The following is a 15915-nucleotide window of genomic DNA, read 5'->3' on the forward strand; positions in this document are numbered from 1 at the left end:
GGTCCTGCACGAGATGTTCGAGCACAGGCTCGCGCCGTACTCGTAGACCAACTACCTCTATCTCACTATTGATAGCACGCTCTCTAACACTGCTTCAGTGGTTAGGCCTTTCACCATGGCCTCTAAATGTCCAGCGCATCTATGAATTAGATATTATTATTAGTAAATTAATTTAATAATTTCATAAATAATGAAAAAAAACCATTCAATAAATATTTAAAATTCGATAAAATATATATATATAATGTAAGATGGTAACATGCTGGCACATAATAAACTCCGACCTTTTCTAACTCGGCTAACTCGAAATCATGCCTAAATTGATAAGTTTTCATACTTAAATATTTTTATGTTTTATAAATTCTCTAGTGTCATCCTATACTTTTTTTTCATTTATCATTCTAATTTTATTTATTTGTACTTCTTTGTTTTTCTTTTCAGATAGATTCGGTAAAAGGTATGACCTCCGGAGTCTATATGGTCGGCCTCACAGGCATTAATAAATTTAACAATTCTATTAAGCGGGGAGCAATTCAATCCAGCCCAGAGCTTCTTCTCAGAGAAATAAATTGGAAGCGTCGTATCAGCCGTCTTAGAGTTGATTTCACGGATATATAAAAGACGTAAATTAAAATACACAGGCAGCGATATCTCAAGGATTGACTTCTACCCTCTATACTACACCCTAAGACACCTCTTCGTAGAGAAATTGATAAAAGAGGTCTGCATTCACCCCTGCGCCCTGTGAATCTGTCCCCGAAAAATCTTCAGAAACCCTGATAACTGCGAAACCCTCAGTCAAATTAATGCATTGGAACGACAATTTCTTCCGGATATAACATGATACACGTGGCGCCCAGACTAATCGACACAATTCCCGATGTGCATGCATAAACCCTCTACGTGGCTTCGTCTGTTTCATGCACCCGACATCAACTCAATTGGCTTTATATAAACTTCAACGGCCGGCGTACCAACGTTGTTGACGTCCGTGTACCACCACCTCTTGGCTAGCTACCAAACATGCCAGTGTTCTAAATGCAAAACGTTTCAATTTAACGATGGCACAAAAAACATCTGCCGAATCCACAAAATCTAGCACGCAGAAGCTCGCACTGTTCATTCCATCCAAGTAATAAATTATGTCGGAAAGTAGCTTGCTAGCTAGCTAGCTAGGCGAATCAGGAGGTCTTGACCGTCTAATCAATCGGTAAAACCTCGGCGTCTGAATTATTAAAAAACTAAATAAATAAGTCGGAGTGTGTTTGTTTGATGGAGCCAGCGGCGGCGTTTGTACAAGTTTGAAAATCTATAATTATTATTTTAATTTGTGTATATTCGACGACTTCCACCGCTATATAATCCTCCATTTCTTCTTCTGATCTAATGAATTGTTGAATTGAATCGATCCTCTCCTCCTCCGCACCATGGACAGCAGCCTTCTTCGGGATGACCTAGACGTCGACGAGCTCGATTGGCTACTCGCCCAGAATATCCCGGCGAGCGCCGCCGCTTCTTCGTCGCTTCTGCCGCCGGTGACCGCCCAGCTGTTCGCAGAAGAGAGCAGGAGCGAGCGCGAGCTGTCGGCGATGGTGTCCGCGCTGAGTCATGTCGTTTCCGGAGACCAGCAGGTCGCGTACTCGAGCGGTTCGGCGCTCCCGCCTGAGAGTGTCGCCGGACGGAAAAGGGAGCCAGCGCCGGAGGGCGGCTCGACTCCGAAATATCATCGAACGGTCGGCGATCAACTCGGCTGGCCACCAGCAGGAGGAGGTAATTTAATGAATGATTTTCAGAATGTCCTCGAAACATTTTTTTTTTTTAAAAAAATCAATATATATTTTTCAAGTTAAACTAAATTATTTTTTAAAAGTTAAAACTCGTAGTGCGCAAAAGAATAGGGTAATTGAATAGGGAGTAAAGGAAGGTTAAAGCCTTAAAGGGGCATTTGGGGTTTAATTTGGGGATTTTCTATTCAAAATATATGATTTAGAGTAAAAAAATTATTCTATTAAATTTAGATATTCAATTTTCAATATATCATATATCAATTTCTATATTTCTTCTTTCTTTATTTATAAAATTTAGGAATTTTATTCCCTAAATTTACAGAAATACATTTAATAAATGTATAATTTAGTAAATGGATAGTTAATAAATGTAATTTAAGAAATAGATAGTTAATATACGCAAAAGAATAGGGTATTTGAATAGGGAGTAAAGGGAGGTTAAAGGGGCATTTGGGGTTTAATTTGGGCATTTTCTATTCTAAATATATAGTTTAAAAAAAATATTAAATTTAGATATTTAGTTTTCAATATACCATATATCAGTTTCTATACTTCTTCTTTCTTTCTTTCTTATAAAATTTAGTGAATGAATTTTATTTTCTAAATTTAGAGAATTATAGTTAATAAATATATGATTTAAAAAATGAATATGATAGCTGATGTAAAGATTTTTTAATTATCTTATCAAAATTTTAAAGTAAAATTTTTGAATAGTATATCTGTTATTAATTTGTATTACCACAACAGCACCAGCTGGCAGAGGAAGTAGTATGATCCCATCTCCGACGATAGAGATAGCAGAGCGAAGGAAGTATAGAGGAGTGCGGCAGCGACCGTGGGGTAAATGGGCGGCGGAAATAAGAGACCCCCAGAAGGCGGCGCGCGTGTGGCTGGGCACCTTCGAGACGGCGGAGGCTGCGGCCCGAGCATACGACGCGGCTGCCCTCCGCTTCAGGGGCAGCAAGGCCAAGCTCAACTTCCCCGAGGACGCGCGACTCCTCCCTCGGCTGCCGCCGATGATGCGCTCTGCTCTTCCGGATGCACCTCCTGCGCGCAGGAGGATGCCATCGCCACCACCGTCGTCATCTCATTCGTCGACACAAACGCCACCGTCTTCCTCCTCGCAACTTTGACCTCTGTTTTTAAATTGTCGTGGCCGCGCGTCTACTTGTCCGCATCATGTTTGTTGCTACAATTGTGACTGGCTAGCTCGTCGTCGCTGCATGGGCAGTAGCAATTACGTACGATTTGACAGTGATTTTTTTTAAGCATGAAATGTATTTTAGTATTTCGTGTTGGAGTTTGATTTGGACTCCTCCGATCCGATGGGTGGAGAAAGTTGGCAGTCGATGGAAACGCCAGGTTCTCTGCATCAGCGGGACGATGCCAAATTGGCTTCCTCTGGTAAACGAAGAATGACTTTGTCATGGGTCGAAGCCAAAATCTTAAGAGACTGCTTTTAAATATTGTTTGGTACTTTGGTAATTATCAAATCGAGCATTTATTTTATTATATATACTCCTCAATACGACAATATATGTGGTTATCTAATCCCCTCTTTGAAATTTTTAAGAACATTAATTTGGGTCAATAAATAAAAAAAAAACAACATAAATTGATACGTAAGAGCATGGCAAAATCCAATAATGTCCTTTTTGTTAGGTAGGCCACGAAATAATAATGTCAAAGGAAGGCCGTGCACCTTCGTAGTTTCTGGATTGGTCGGTGGAAACTTTTGTGAGTCCATGTCGATCATCTCTAAAATTAATTGGGGTAAACTGAATACAGTGCCAACTAATTTTTTTTAAAAAAAAATAAAGAAAGACAATAATGATCATATTTTGACCATTTTCAAGGCCAACCAGCTTTCTTATTTATAATGTTAAATTATGGTTATTTGTAGGAAATCACCTAATCCAATTGGTTGCTCATACAATTTTTTTTAATCATGCATGCTTTGATAATGTTTTTTTTTCTTGGTCAAGTGCTTTGACAATATTTTAAATATTAAAAAATATTTTTTTAATCCAATCTCTTTAAGATTAAAATAATAATATTTGAGTTTTGGAAACATCTAAGATTTGTTTCAATAATTAGATAAATATCAGAAAAAAAATAGATGCAGAGAATATTATGATCATAAATAAGCATACATTATTGACAAGTAACAATGAAACGAAATTGATAGAGCAAAAACAAAAACAAAAAAAAACAAAATAACCTCACTTAATTAAAAAAAAAACTCTATGGAAAAAGAAAATTTGAAATATTATAAAGGACTCTGAACTTCTTTTATAAATTTGACTCACATAACAATAAATATGAAAATATTTTAAATACAAAAATAGATTAATCTTATTACAATTATTTCCTATTTACTATCAAAATACAAAAATTAATTAGCAAATAACAAAATTAAATCTTTAATTTATTACAAATTAATCTTTAGTATTTGTAATTTATTTTTATTTATTACAAATGCAATAATTTTAAATATTTTATATATTTTTAAAAAATAAATTAATTTCTTTCCTTATCATAGATGATTTCAAATCAATCACTGGCGTAGCACCTATCATAGTGTGCTACGAGTTCACACACTGAATTTAGTGATCCTCACATTTCACAACTCATATAGAAAATATATCATGTCGCAATACGAAGAAACAAAATTGATCAATCATATAAGTTATTATGGAATTATCAATTCAAATAAAGGTGATACAAGTTTAAACATAATATCAAGTTTCATTTTGATATACACTAAATTACCTTGAGTTTATAACCATGAGTCATAAACTATAAATAATTCAGAAATATTATCATCGATCATGTATTTAATTAAAGATCATGGGTAAAGGCTATATCATTAGGTTTTGCATTATATATACTCTTAATATTTCATCATCAAGATGATATATCAAGGTCAAGGTACAAGGAAAATCACACAGAAGGTAATTAATTAGCTTCTAATGGTGCTATCCTATGGATACAAATTCATAGCTTACTTATATAAGTTTCTTCCATTCCCACAAATCTAGAATATTTAGATCATCTAATTAAAAAAATTGAATTAGCTAATTAGATTAAACCAATTATATTTTTCTTACAAAGAACCTTACAAGTAGTGGTATTAAACAATCATATGGTCTAATAAGATCATGTCAATCTAATCAATTGCTCTATGCACATTGTAAATTAGTGGAACACTATAATTACACCTAACGCAATGACATTGACCAAATGAGTGATTAAATAGGTTCGACTAATTAATGAAAGCCAATCATTCTACAATTCTCGAATAAGAATTCAAGCTCACTAATTCCAAAGTATGTGTTTATCTAAACTACCAATTCGTCTTGATCTACTATATCCAAATTCATCGTCCAAATGGACATAGGCTAATAGTTCTTATTCATTACCTGATAATTTAATTATGGTTGGGATATAATTAAAGTCCTATATTGAAAAGATATGAAAAAAATCATGGATTTAAAAGGATATAAGATATCTCCATTGACATGAGACTTTTTAGATAAAACTCAAAAATAAAGTCATAAGAAAAATATGGAACCGCCACATCAGCGGCCCCCCTAGAGCCGGTCCCACGGATATGGAGGGAGGTAAATACAGGTACACAGCTGAAAGCGCATAGCCGGGACGCTAACCCCAGGCAATGACACCCCGAGGATCGAACCCTAGACCTTTCGACCACGAAACTATGCGCCCCCAGCTGTGCTACGCCCTGGGGACAAAAAAAAAAAAGAAGTCATAAGAGCTTATATCTAAAGTGGATAATATCATGTTATTGTGGAGATATGTGCATTCTTTTTTATCACAACAAATAGTATCAAAACTATGGTATAGACCAGATACCATGTGGAGCGGCCTTGAACGAAGTTGCATGAGACCTGAAACAGGTCAGGTGTGACTGGATATTCGCGGGGAGGCTCGGAGCAGGTCAAGAATGATCGGATACTCGCGGGGAGACCCGAAGTAGGTCAAGAGTGATCGGATGCTTACGGGTGTTAGGGATACAATTAAAGTCCCATATTAGAAAGATATGAAAAAAATCATGGGTTTAAAAAGATGTAAGATATCTCTATTGGCATAAAACCTTTTGAGTAAAGAGCCTAAAAATAAAACTATGAGGGTTTGAGCCTAAAGTAGAAAATATCATACCATTGTGGAGATATGTAAATTCCTTTTGATCCCAACAAGTGGTATCAGAGTCATGTTCCAGACCAGATGTCATGTGAAGTAACCTTGAACGAATTTATGGGGAGGTTCTTAGCAGGTTATGACTATGTTAGTATTAATCCTGGTACCAATTATGAGATAATTGAAAAGGACACTTTTTGTATCATATTTCACTTATTAATAAAAGACAAAGTTGATTATTATATTTACTTTAATTCAGTGCTGAATGAATAAGTATAATAATATCTTAGGGTAGTAGGTTCTAGTCTACATCATATCAATTAGTTGAATTGATAGTGGGATGTTGTGGATATATAGAACACTACTCTTAACTATTCTTAGTCAAGCATTAATATACATGGACAATATTAATTCGATGAGACTAGCATATAGGTCAACGGATGACTTAATCTCACAAGTCATGGATATGAGATATCAGGTTGACACAAGGGTATATATTAGAGAATGTGTACTGAATGACCCGCCATGAGAATATTTCGGTTATATGAGTGTCATAAACATTCTCATGTGACTATTATATGAATAGTCCTTTAGACTTAAAGTCACTACGGTTCCCTACATAAGGAGTTGTATACTTTGATATTGATAAATGTCACCTATAACAGGGTGAACCATAAAGTCAATCACTGGGTATGCAATAAGTTATGCTGAGGGATGTGAATGATGTGGATAGGGTCTAACCCTTCCATATGACGAAAGCGATATTTGTAGGTCCCTTGATTAGTAGGACACAAGAATGCATAGTCATGCTTAAATGAGTCAATATGCGATATTGAGTTTATTTGATTGAGTGTGTCTGCTTAGAAATCAAGAAACACAAAGATTGATAAGAGGATGACACGGTCTATGCCTCATTGATCAATCTAGATATCAAGGATAGAAGTATAAGTCATACAAGATAATAAACACAGAAAGGTTAAGTCGGATCTCGACATTCTCGCGACTTGAGTAGCAATGATGCCTTGTTAGATGTCACTCATTGTTTATGTATCTAAAATAGTTTTAGAGGTATTGCCAACGTTACAAGAACCTATTAGGTCATACACAAAAAATAAGTCAATGGAGATGGATTCATATAATGAATCATTTGATTAAGTCTAATTCAAATTGAATTCATTGAGTTAGACTCAATTGGATCCAACTATTAGATTGAGTCCAATTTGAATTAGACTCATTGAGTCAATTTAGATTGATGATCAATGAGTTAGATTCATTTAGTGAATTAATGAATTTGGATTCATGAAGGAAGAGGAGTGATCAATTTGGAATTGATCATGCATTGGATAAAGAGTGGTCAATTTGGAATTGATCATGTATTAGATGCATTAAGGCAATTGGCATTAAGGCTATTTTTCATGAATGAGTACAAAAGGGATTTTTGATTCATTTTCATAAAGTGGATGTATTCTTGCTCTTCTTCCTCCTCCTCTCTTCACTTGGCCGAAACCTCCAAAGTGTTGCTAGCACAACCTTTGGTTATTTTTTTCTCCACTTCTTGAGTTCGTGAGACGGATCGATGGGGAAGATTTGTTCGTGTGGATACTGAAAGAGACGTGAACATTTGATCGTTCTGAGATCCTAGCCACCGGGAGTTCATATGTTACGCAACAAAGGTAACTCCCTTTTAACAAAATTTAGTATATGGTTTCATTCGCATGAATCTTCTAAAAAGAAACTTATTTTTTCGCTGCACTTTTCGACATGTTTAGCACTATAGTTCCTTACAGACTAGATGCTCACGGGGAGATCCAGAATAGGTCAAGAGTGACCGGATGCTCGCGAAGAGGCCTAGAGCAGATTAAAAGTAACCAGATACTCGCGGGGAGGCCCGGAGTAAATCAGGGTGATCGGATGCTTGAGTGGAGACTTGGAGCATGTCAGGATGACTGGATGCTCCCAGGGAGGTTTGAAGTAGGTCAAGAGTAACCGGATGCTCTCGAGGAAGGTCCGGAGTAGATCAGGGTGACTGGATGCTCGCGGAGAGGTTCAGAGCAGGTCAAGAGTGACCAAATGCTTGCGGAGAGACTCGAAAGAGATCAAGAGTAACCGGATTACAGAGAGACACATACCATGAGAGTAATGATGGTCCTTCGTTTGAGGGGATGATTGTTAGAGATATAATCAAAGTCTCATATTAAAAAGATACAGAAAAGATTATGGGTTTAGAAGAATGTAAGATATCTTGGCATAAGATCTTTTAAGTAGAGCCTAAAAATAAAGCCACGAGGGTTTTAGGTGCAAAGTGGACAATATAATATTATTGTGGAGATATATGTAATCCTTTAGACACAATAACTTGGAGACCCCGACCATAAGAGTAATGGTAATCCTTCACTTGAAGGGAGAATTATTAAGGATATAATTAAAGTCCTACATTGAAAAGATATAAAAAGATCATGAGTTTAAAATGATATAAGATATCTCCATTAACATGAGACCTTTTAAATAAAGCTCAAAAAGAAAGTCATAAGGATTTAGATCCAAATGAATAATACCATATTATTATAAAAATATATGATTTTTTTTATCATAACAAATCTAACTATAGCTTTTGAAATAGGGAGAAGATACTAAGTACAATCTATTCAAAGTTCACAAATTTGAGTAGTTAACACGAGTAAGTCAAGTCAATAATATTACTGGTTTGTTAACTTATGGACCAAGACGAATTGAATTAAACAATTCTTTTTCAACGGCGTACTCATTTTTTGAATTTCTCAAAGTTGCATCGTACTTTTGGTTTTTACTAAAAGACTTCCTATCTATTTTAGGCTTAAATTAAAGTAAAAAAAAATATTATTATTTAAACAGTATCAAACGAATCGAACCGGATTAAAAAAAATTAATTATTGAGTTTCATACAAAAGCATCCTAAAAAACTCATTTTTTTTTAAAATTTACTCATTAAATTTATGATGATCGATTTCCTAAATCTATTCAAATTTTTTTATTTTAAAACTTTAATTAAAAATCTTAAAAATACAAAAGAAGATTAATAAAAAAAAATTAAAATGCTTTTTTTATTTTTTTTTGCTATTTAATATCTAATTACAAGAAAATAAGAATAAATAATAAATAATAAAAAAAAACAAAACAAAAACTTAGTTATTTTATCAAACGCTCTAATATAAAAATCATTGACAATTATAAAAATCTAAACTCTATGTCAAGTTAATATTATTCACTCTGAATCTCTTTAATTTATTTATATAGTTTATTAAAAAAAATTAAGATTTTAAGTACATCAATAAATTTTCGATAAAAAATATTGATGGCACTAAACAGCACACTTTTATTCTAAATTTATATCGTTATATTCATTGTTCTCTACATTTATCCATTTTTTATTTTTAATTTTGAAACCTTAATAAAAAAATTAAAAGAACGTTAATAAAGCAAAAAAATAAAAAATTTCTATAGTTAATTACAAGAGAATAAAAGAAAGTGAAACAAAATTAAAAAGGAAAAATTAAAAATTAAAAAACTACTTTGGTTCTACTTTAGTTAAAGGATCACCACCTCTTGGTGCTACTTTTATTAAAGAATCATCATCTTATTGTTGGTTTCGTTACATCATCATTTTGATATTATTTCATCAAACCATCATCATCTTGATGCTCCAAAGATGGAATATCGCTCCCACAGCTATGATATCATGATAGGACATCCAAATTATCACTCAGACACCTATGATTCGATCACCAGCTATGGTGGTAATTTTTTCTCTAAATGAGGGTCATAATCAAAGGATGTTGGACTCTTAGGTTATCCGCTGCGTGCGCTTCCTGATTTACCCTACTAACTAGTAAAAAAAATTTGTAGGACCAAACCAATCACCCTAAAAATATTCAATAAGGCTAACTCAAAAATTTAGTCCAATAGATTTTTTTTCACTCTTTTATATCTCATCATAAAAAAAAAAACACTCTTGATTCATGAACCCTGTAAGTTTAGAAAAATTATTTAAAAATTCCAGTCTTCTTGACTTTTAAGATAGTGTCATTGATGATTAATTTCAAATCAAACTTTATTTGATATGATTCTTGTATTCTCTTGATATTCTGTACTAAAGTTTTAAAATTTTAAAAGCACGTAAGTTATGAGTTTTGATCAAAACTATAGACCTAAATTAATTAATTTCAAATTAAACTTTATCTGATAAGTTCCTTTCACTCCTTGATTCTTACTATATGAAAAAAACTATTGATTCATGGCTCATATCAGTTTAGAGAATTTGTTCAAAAAAAATTAATTTTCTTTCCTTTTGACATAGTATGATACCTGGAGCTAACCATGTTCAAACTTTATCTAATAGGCTCATTTCACTCTTAACATTCTTTACTTTTAGTTTAGTGTTACCTAGACATCTCTGATATACTTAGAATAACACCAATAGTTTTCTTGTCCTGTCCCACTCTTATCCATGCTAAAGTTTTAAAATTTTAGAAACATCTAAGCCATCAATGAGTTTTCACTTGATAGACCTAGATAACTCAATTTGAGACCAAACTTTACCTAATAAATTCTTTCACCCTCCTAAGTCTTATGACCCTATCAATTTAGAATAATTGTTTAATTTTTTTTTTTTTTTTTTTTTTTTTTTTGACTTTGGCACAATATCATATTTGGACTTGTACTCTTTTGATTTACTCTTCCACAATATCAATAGCTTTCGTGGACTAAAATATTAGGATTGCAGAAGTAGGAAAACTATTAGTATTGTCCTATACTAAATTAGAGACTATTAGTATTGTCCTATAATAAATTAAAGATGTTTAGATCCAAATATAATACTATGTTAAAAATAAAGAAAATTTTGTTTTTCCGAACGAACAATCTTTTCCTACAGTGTTCAACTATAATTTTTTGATTTACCTTCTCATAGATGATTGTGAAATCGACCGTATGAATTCGTTGGATGGTAGATTTCACCTTTTGGTATAATGAATCAAGAGTTTTTGAGTATAATGAGACTCAAGGGAGTGAAAGAAACTTATTATATAATTTGACTCAAATTGACTTATTTAGATTTAGATTCATTAATGAATTTTGATCAAAACTTATTGATAACACAGACAAGATTAGGAGAGTACAATAGAACTATTGATGTAATATTAAAATAAATTAGAGAGATATACAAATTTTTTTTGAGCTGGCATAACTTGGAGTGCAAGTCATGATATTTCGAAGAAATCAATGCCAAGGTAATGATGTTTCGACGAAATCCATACCAAAATAGTGATATTTTAACCAAAATATATTTTTTTGTTTCACTTTTTTATTTCTTTCTCTCATAAATTAAAGATGACATCCTAACTATTGGAGACTTTCTTATTCATCATCTGATACTTTGATTCTAACTATAGCTTTTGAAATAGGGAGAAGATAGTAAGTGCATTCTATTCTAGGCCACTAATATTATTGATTTATTACCTTATGGGGCCAAGACCAATTATATTAATCCTTCTATAATTTGGTAAGCAGAGGTTTGAACCAAACTTCAATTAGCATTTAATCAAAGAGAGTATCTACTAAAGAGGCATGTAATTAAACATTCTTCATATTTAATTACAGTATCTTGGTTTAAAAGATTCCATCATAATTTTTTGTAACCCCTTTGGTAACTCCCATAATTTGAAGAAGTCAAACAATGAAATCTCATATGATAATAAAGATCTTTTTGTTAAACAAATAAATTAAAAATAAGACAATATTATTTTTATAACATCAATGCTTATAACAAGATTGTTGGTGATAATTTCATGAATCAGAAGAAATCCAAGATCAGTTCATTTTAAGAAATTCAAAATCTTGAGAGTTCCAATGCAACAGTGCACAGTATTACTAAATGAACTGGATTGTTGGATCTACAACATGAGCTCATATCTTGTTGCATTGAAACTACACTGCTGCAGTGACTCTATCAACCTCCTGAATCAGAACTTATCAAATACCACCAATTTTAGAGCTGTTTGATAATGGAGAAAAAACAATCAACAATCCAGCAACTTATAAGGAAAGGCAAACAGTTTCACCATTAAACAAGGAGATCAAGTTGGTCTTAGAACCTTACTTGAAAAGCTACTGATTCACTTTCAGTGCAGCTTCAATGCGTTGGATAAGCTGATTAGCAGGCAGAGCTCCTTCCTGGGTATTGAAAAAGATGTACCTTAGTCTAACAGCATGGGCAGAAACAGTGAAATATAAAAGGCAAGCGATAGTATGTATATCTTACAAAGCGGTCAAGTGGCTTCCCATCCTTGAAAATAATGAATGTTGGCAATGCCTCAATTTGGTAGTGATTGGCAATGCTAGTGTATTTTTCTGTATTGATCTTAATCACTTGAATTTTATCTTTCATCTTTTCACCCACTTGTTCAAGAATAGGACCCATTAATTGGCAAGGACCGCACCTATAAAGTCCATCAGAAGAAACAAAGCATCTTAATACAAATTGGAGACCCTCAGCAAAAGCTACTTCATTTCAAGACCATTTTTTTATCACTATAATTATACAAATGATGCATAATTGTTCTCATGTTTTACCCATTATATATAACAAAGATAAAAGAAAGCCTTACCACAACAGTAAAGTTGTTGCGGCGTGACCTGGTAGTCACAGGTTTGAGTCATGGAAAAAGCCTCTTATAATGCAGGGTAACACTACTAACAATACACCCTTCCCTAGGACCCCACAACGCCATAGTAACAAGAGCTTCGTACACTGGACTGCCCTTTTATATAGAACAAAGATAACCTTTGGTTGCACAAATACGTAAATCTAGCATCCTAGGACCATCAAATATAAGAGAGATATTCTCAGACTTGGTAAATATATTAACTAAACATAAGCTCAGGACTATTGGGTGAGCAAAAGAAGATGCTTTCTGCAAAATGATTTTGTCCCCATGTTGCAAAACAATTGCATCAATGAGAAAGAAGATAAGTTCTACAAACCATAGAAAGGTATTACCATGTTGCATAAAAGTCAACCAAGACAGGTTTATCAGATTTCTCCAGTAATTCATCAAAGGAAGAGAAAGATTGCTTTTTTGCTCCTATCTGTAACCAGAGGAAATATATGTTGTCAATTGCAATGCATTTTGTTTGCTAACTGCATTTAGATATAGAGAAAACAAGATACATGCATTCCAGAATAAGAAAGACAAAATCCAAGTAACTAAAATAGTATGTGTGCCGATTTCAACAAAAATAAACATAATGTTACTTCTCAAGCAATCCAAGACATGAAACAAGATCATAGCGCATAGAAAGAAGTGATTGGAACTCAAGTGTTCAACATATGCATTATAAGGAAAATATCATATATGTCAAGATCATTAAAAAAAAAATCATTAGCACGCCACTCGCAAAAGGGAATAATAAGTTCTAGACGTTCTTCCTATTCAATTATCTGAATGAGTGAGCCTTGATAATTTAAGTTGTTAACGCAACAACAGACAACAGTGAACCATTTCTATTAGGTTTTTCACCATACAGATACTTAGCTTCCTGAAAACTTCCAAACACGTAGTTAAGTAGTCAAACAACAATTCATCTAAACTTACAGAGGTGATTCCAACATCAAAGTAGTAGGCATGAAATTAGCATTGTTATGTTTTTTTAGCCATATATTCCCATCAAGCTTATGTCTAGGTAAAGAAGATACAAGATATGCTTATCCGCAACCCGGCAATTCAAGATACATCAAACCGTGCAAAATAGCGAGACGCATCAAGTTCTCCAAGATTAGTTCTTTGAGCAAACGAAAAGGAGAGCATCAACCTCCAACCAAATCAGATGAAAGAAAAGGGTTGATAAGGGGATATGCGCATGACCCTTGGAAGGAGGCGGCGTCGCGGTAATGCAGCGAGTCGCCCGCTACCCGCTGCGGGAAGAATATGCGATGTGACGTGCAGGGACTGGAAGGAGGGAAGCTCGGAGAGGCGAGGGGAGGCGGGACACCGGCGGATGCAGGCGGTGGGCAGCGCTGCGGCAGCGGCGGAGGAGACCGCCATTTCTCCTCTCTGCTTTTGGTCGTAGGGTAAGGTTCGGGGTCCGCCCCAAAACTTAGTCTGAGAACGTTGGGTTTAACGACGTCGGATTCGGGTAGGGGAAACTACCCCATTAACGGGGATTTGAGCCCGACCCGTTTGTCCATTGAAATTAAACATATTAAAAATTTAATTTAATTTAAAATTTAATCTAGTTTTATATTAAATGGTTCCATGTTTAACTTGAATTAATTAAAATATGATATGAAATAATAAACATTCAATTACTTCCATTAAATCAATTTATAAAAATTTAACTTAAAAATGTAAATCTTTAGTTTGAACTCCAAGAGACATGATAGAATATTTAAACATTCAAACCGCTAAAAAGGATTGAAAAGAATTGAAAATCATTCAAATAAGGAAGGAATTGAGTGATTTTTATTAATTATATTAGACAGTAAGTTGTATAGTAAATTATTTTATAACCCAATGATACGTGTTCACCAGGTATCATATCTTATAATATAAAATTACCTATTTTTTTCATATTTTCTTTTATTCTTTATTTTATTATATGGTACGAGAGCAACCAATCCTTCTATTTTTTTTTTTTAATTAACATCCAAGCCTTCGCCAACTATTTTTTATTGAACTATGTATCATATTTTATAATACAAATTTCTTTCTTTTTTTCATATTTTCTATGGTATCATAGTAACAAATCCCCTCATTCCATAGGGAGTAAAAAACAATTTAATATCATCGATCATACGGTAAAATATAGATAAATAAATTACTAAAAATATTTTATCCTATCATAATAACCCTTTACATGAAACATGGCAAACATCAAAGAAGTCATTTGCTAAAAAATCCCCTCATTACAATGAACCATAATTGTGTCAAGTTTTAATAAGTCATTTTAGATTAAACATTTAAAAACACAAGGTTCTCCTGAACCTAAGCTCCCCTACCCTAGAAATTCCATCCCTAAATAATATTTCATTAAGGTGATCCTTTATTTTCCATACCCTTCATGATCCTCTTGATGTCCCCATGAGGATACATAGTTACATAGAAATGATAGATTTATTATAATAAAATAGAGATGAATTCCCAAGAGATTCATAATCGATTATAAATTAATTTTATAATTTATCTTTATTCACGTAATCTATAAAAACCGACTATAAATAACGTCTGAACGTAGTGAGCATCGGAATAAAGTTGATGACAACTAACAGCTGATTGAGGTATATATGCATCACTGCTCATACTCATGTTTGGAACTCTCATCAGCAATGTGACTTGAATGGCTTAGGAATAGCCAAAATGTGATGATTTGTAAACACATCTGCAATGTGACGTATGTCCACACCAGTATTTGAGCTTTAAAATAATTATAATTTTGGAACCGAGCCACGATTGGAAATGCTTTCATATTACATAAATAATTGCGTAGTTTAAATTAAGACATTTGGACAACTAGAAATTGTAATATATCTTGAAATTAATCTTCACCAAAACCACCTCCATCATCCATGCCACAATCCTGTGCATCTTCTGCATTTTCTTCGGCATTATCATTATCGACAACGATGTTTTCAACTTTAGCCATTTCATCATGAACAGCATGTATTGTCTGGGCCTTCTTCAGGTCCCTCTTCTGCTGGATGAGATCTACTTCCATTTTCTTCAAATTCTCATCACTAAAGAATGAAGCATATGGCTTCGTAACCTGTCAGAACAACACAACTGTTGATGAAATGCTAAAAACAAAATGTTTCAGTGAATTTGTCGAGTAAGAACCAAGAAAAGTAACCTTAGAGTAGCAATTTCTCTCTTTTGCACTGTTCACTAGATTACCCCAGTGCTTATCTTGGCTCAGTGCTGAAGCAGATCCTACCACC

General features: G+C 33.7%; 3 protein-coding genes across 3 annotated transcripts in view; 1 reads left to right on the plus strand and 2 right to left on the minus strand.

Moving 5' to 3' along the window:
- The first annotated feature begins 1427 nt into the window (after nt 1-1427).
- Nucleotides 1428-3055, plus strand: LOC122004062 (ethylene-responsive transcription factor ERF110-like). The gene is made up of 2 exons (XM_042559003.1): nt 1428-1770; nt 2535-3055. The coding sequence occupies exons 1-2, from the start codon at nt 1428-1430 to the stop codon at nt 2918-2920; spliced, it is 729 nt and encodes a 242-aa protein (XP_042414937.1). The 3' UTR covers nt 2921-3055.
- An 8616-nt stretch (nt 3056-11671) lies between these two features.
- Nucleotides 11672-14100, minus strand: LOC122006922 (thioredoxin Y, chloroplastic-like). Its single transcript, XM_042562619.1, has 5 exons — nt 13847-14100; nt 12982-13070; nt 12244-12421; nt 12082-12155; nt 11672-11976 (listed from the first exon to the last, which is right to left on the minus strand). The coding sequence occupies exons 1-4, from the start codon at nt 14024-14026 to the stop codon at nt 12090-12092; spliced, it is 513 nt and encodes a 170-aa protein (XP_042418553.1). The 5' UTR covers nt 14027-14100; the 3' UTR covers nt 11672-11976; nt 12082-12089.
- Nucleotides 14101-15285: 1185 nt separating this feature from the next.
- LOC122006923 (probable helicase MAGATAMA 3) overlaps nt 15286-15915 on the minus strand; it is a 43441-nt gene continuing 42811 nt past the window's right edge. Inside the window, exons 20-21 of the mRNA XM_042562620.1 lie at nt 15828-15914; nt 15286-15743 (exon numbers count right to left, since the gene is read on the minus strand). Coding sequence (XP_042418554.1) covers nt 15516-15743; nt 15828-15914 — 315 coding nt within the window. The 3' untranslated portion in view covers nt 15286-15515. The remainder of the gene's footprint in view (nt 15744-15827; nt 15915) is intronic.

Source organism: Zingiber officinale, chromosome 7B (assembly GCF_018446385.1).
Source record: "Zingiber officinale cultivar Zhangliang chromosome 7B, Zo_v1.1, whole genome shotgun sequence".
NCBI classification, from domain to species: Eukaryota; Viridiplantae; Streptophyta; class Magnoliopsida; order Zingiberales; family Zingiberaceae; genus Zingiber; species Zingiber officinale.

Excerpts from the sequence above, each read along its gene's own strand:
- LOC122006922 (XM_042562619.1), bottom strand. The coding sequence starts at position 14,026 with ATGGCGGTCTCCTCCGCCGCTGCCGCAGCGCTGCCCACCGCCTGCATC. Across the intron at positions 12,422-12,981 it reads GTTGACTTTTATGCAACATG|GTGCGGTCCTTGCCAATTAA; the intron begins GTAATACCTTTC and ends TGGACTTTATAG. Across the intron at positions 12,156-12,243 it reads GGAAGCCACTTGACCGCTTT|GAAGGAGCTCTGCCTGCTAA; the intron begins GTAAGATATACA and ends TTCAATACCCAG.
- LOC122004062 (XM_042559003.1), top strand. The coding sequence starts at position 1,428 with ATGGACAGCAGCCTTCTTCGGGATGACCTAGACGTCGACGAGCTCGAT. Across the intron at positions 1,771-2,534 it reads CTGGCCACCAGCAGGAGGAG|CACCAGCTGGCAGAGGAAGT; the intron begins GTAATTTAATGA and ends TTACCACAACAG.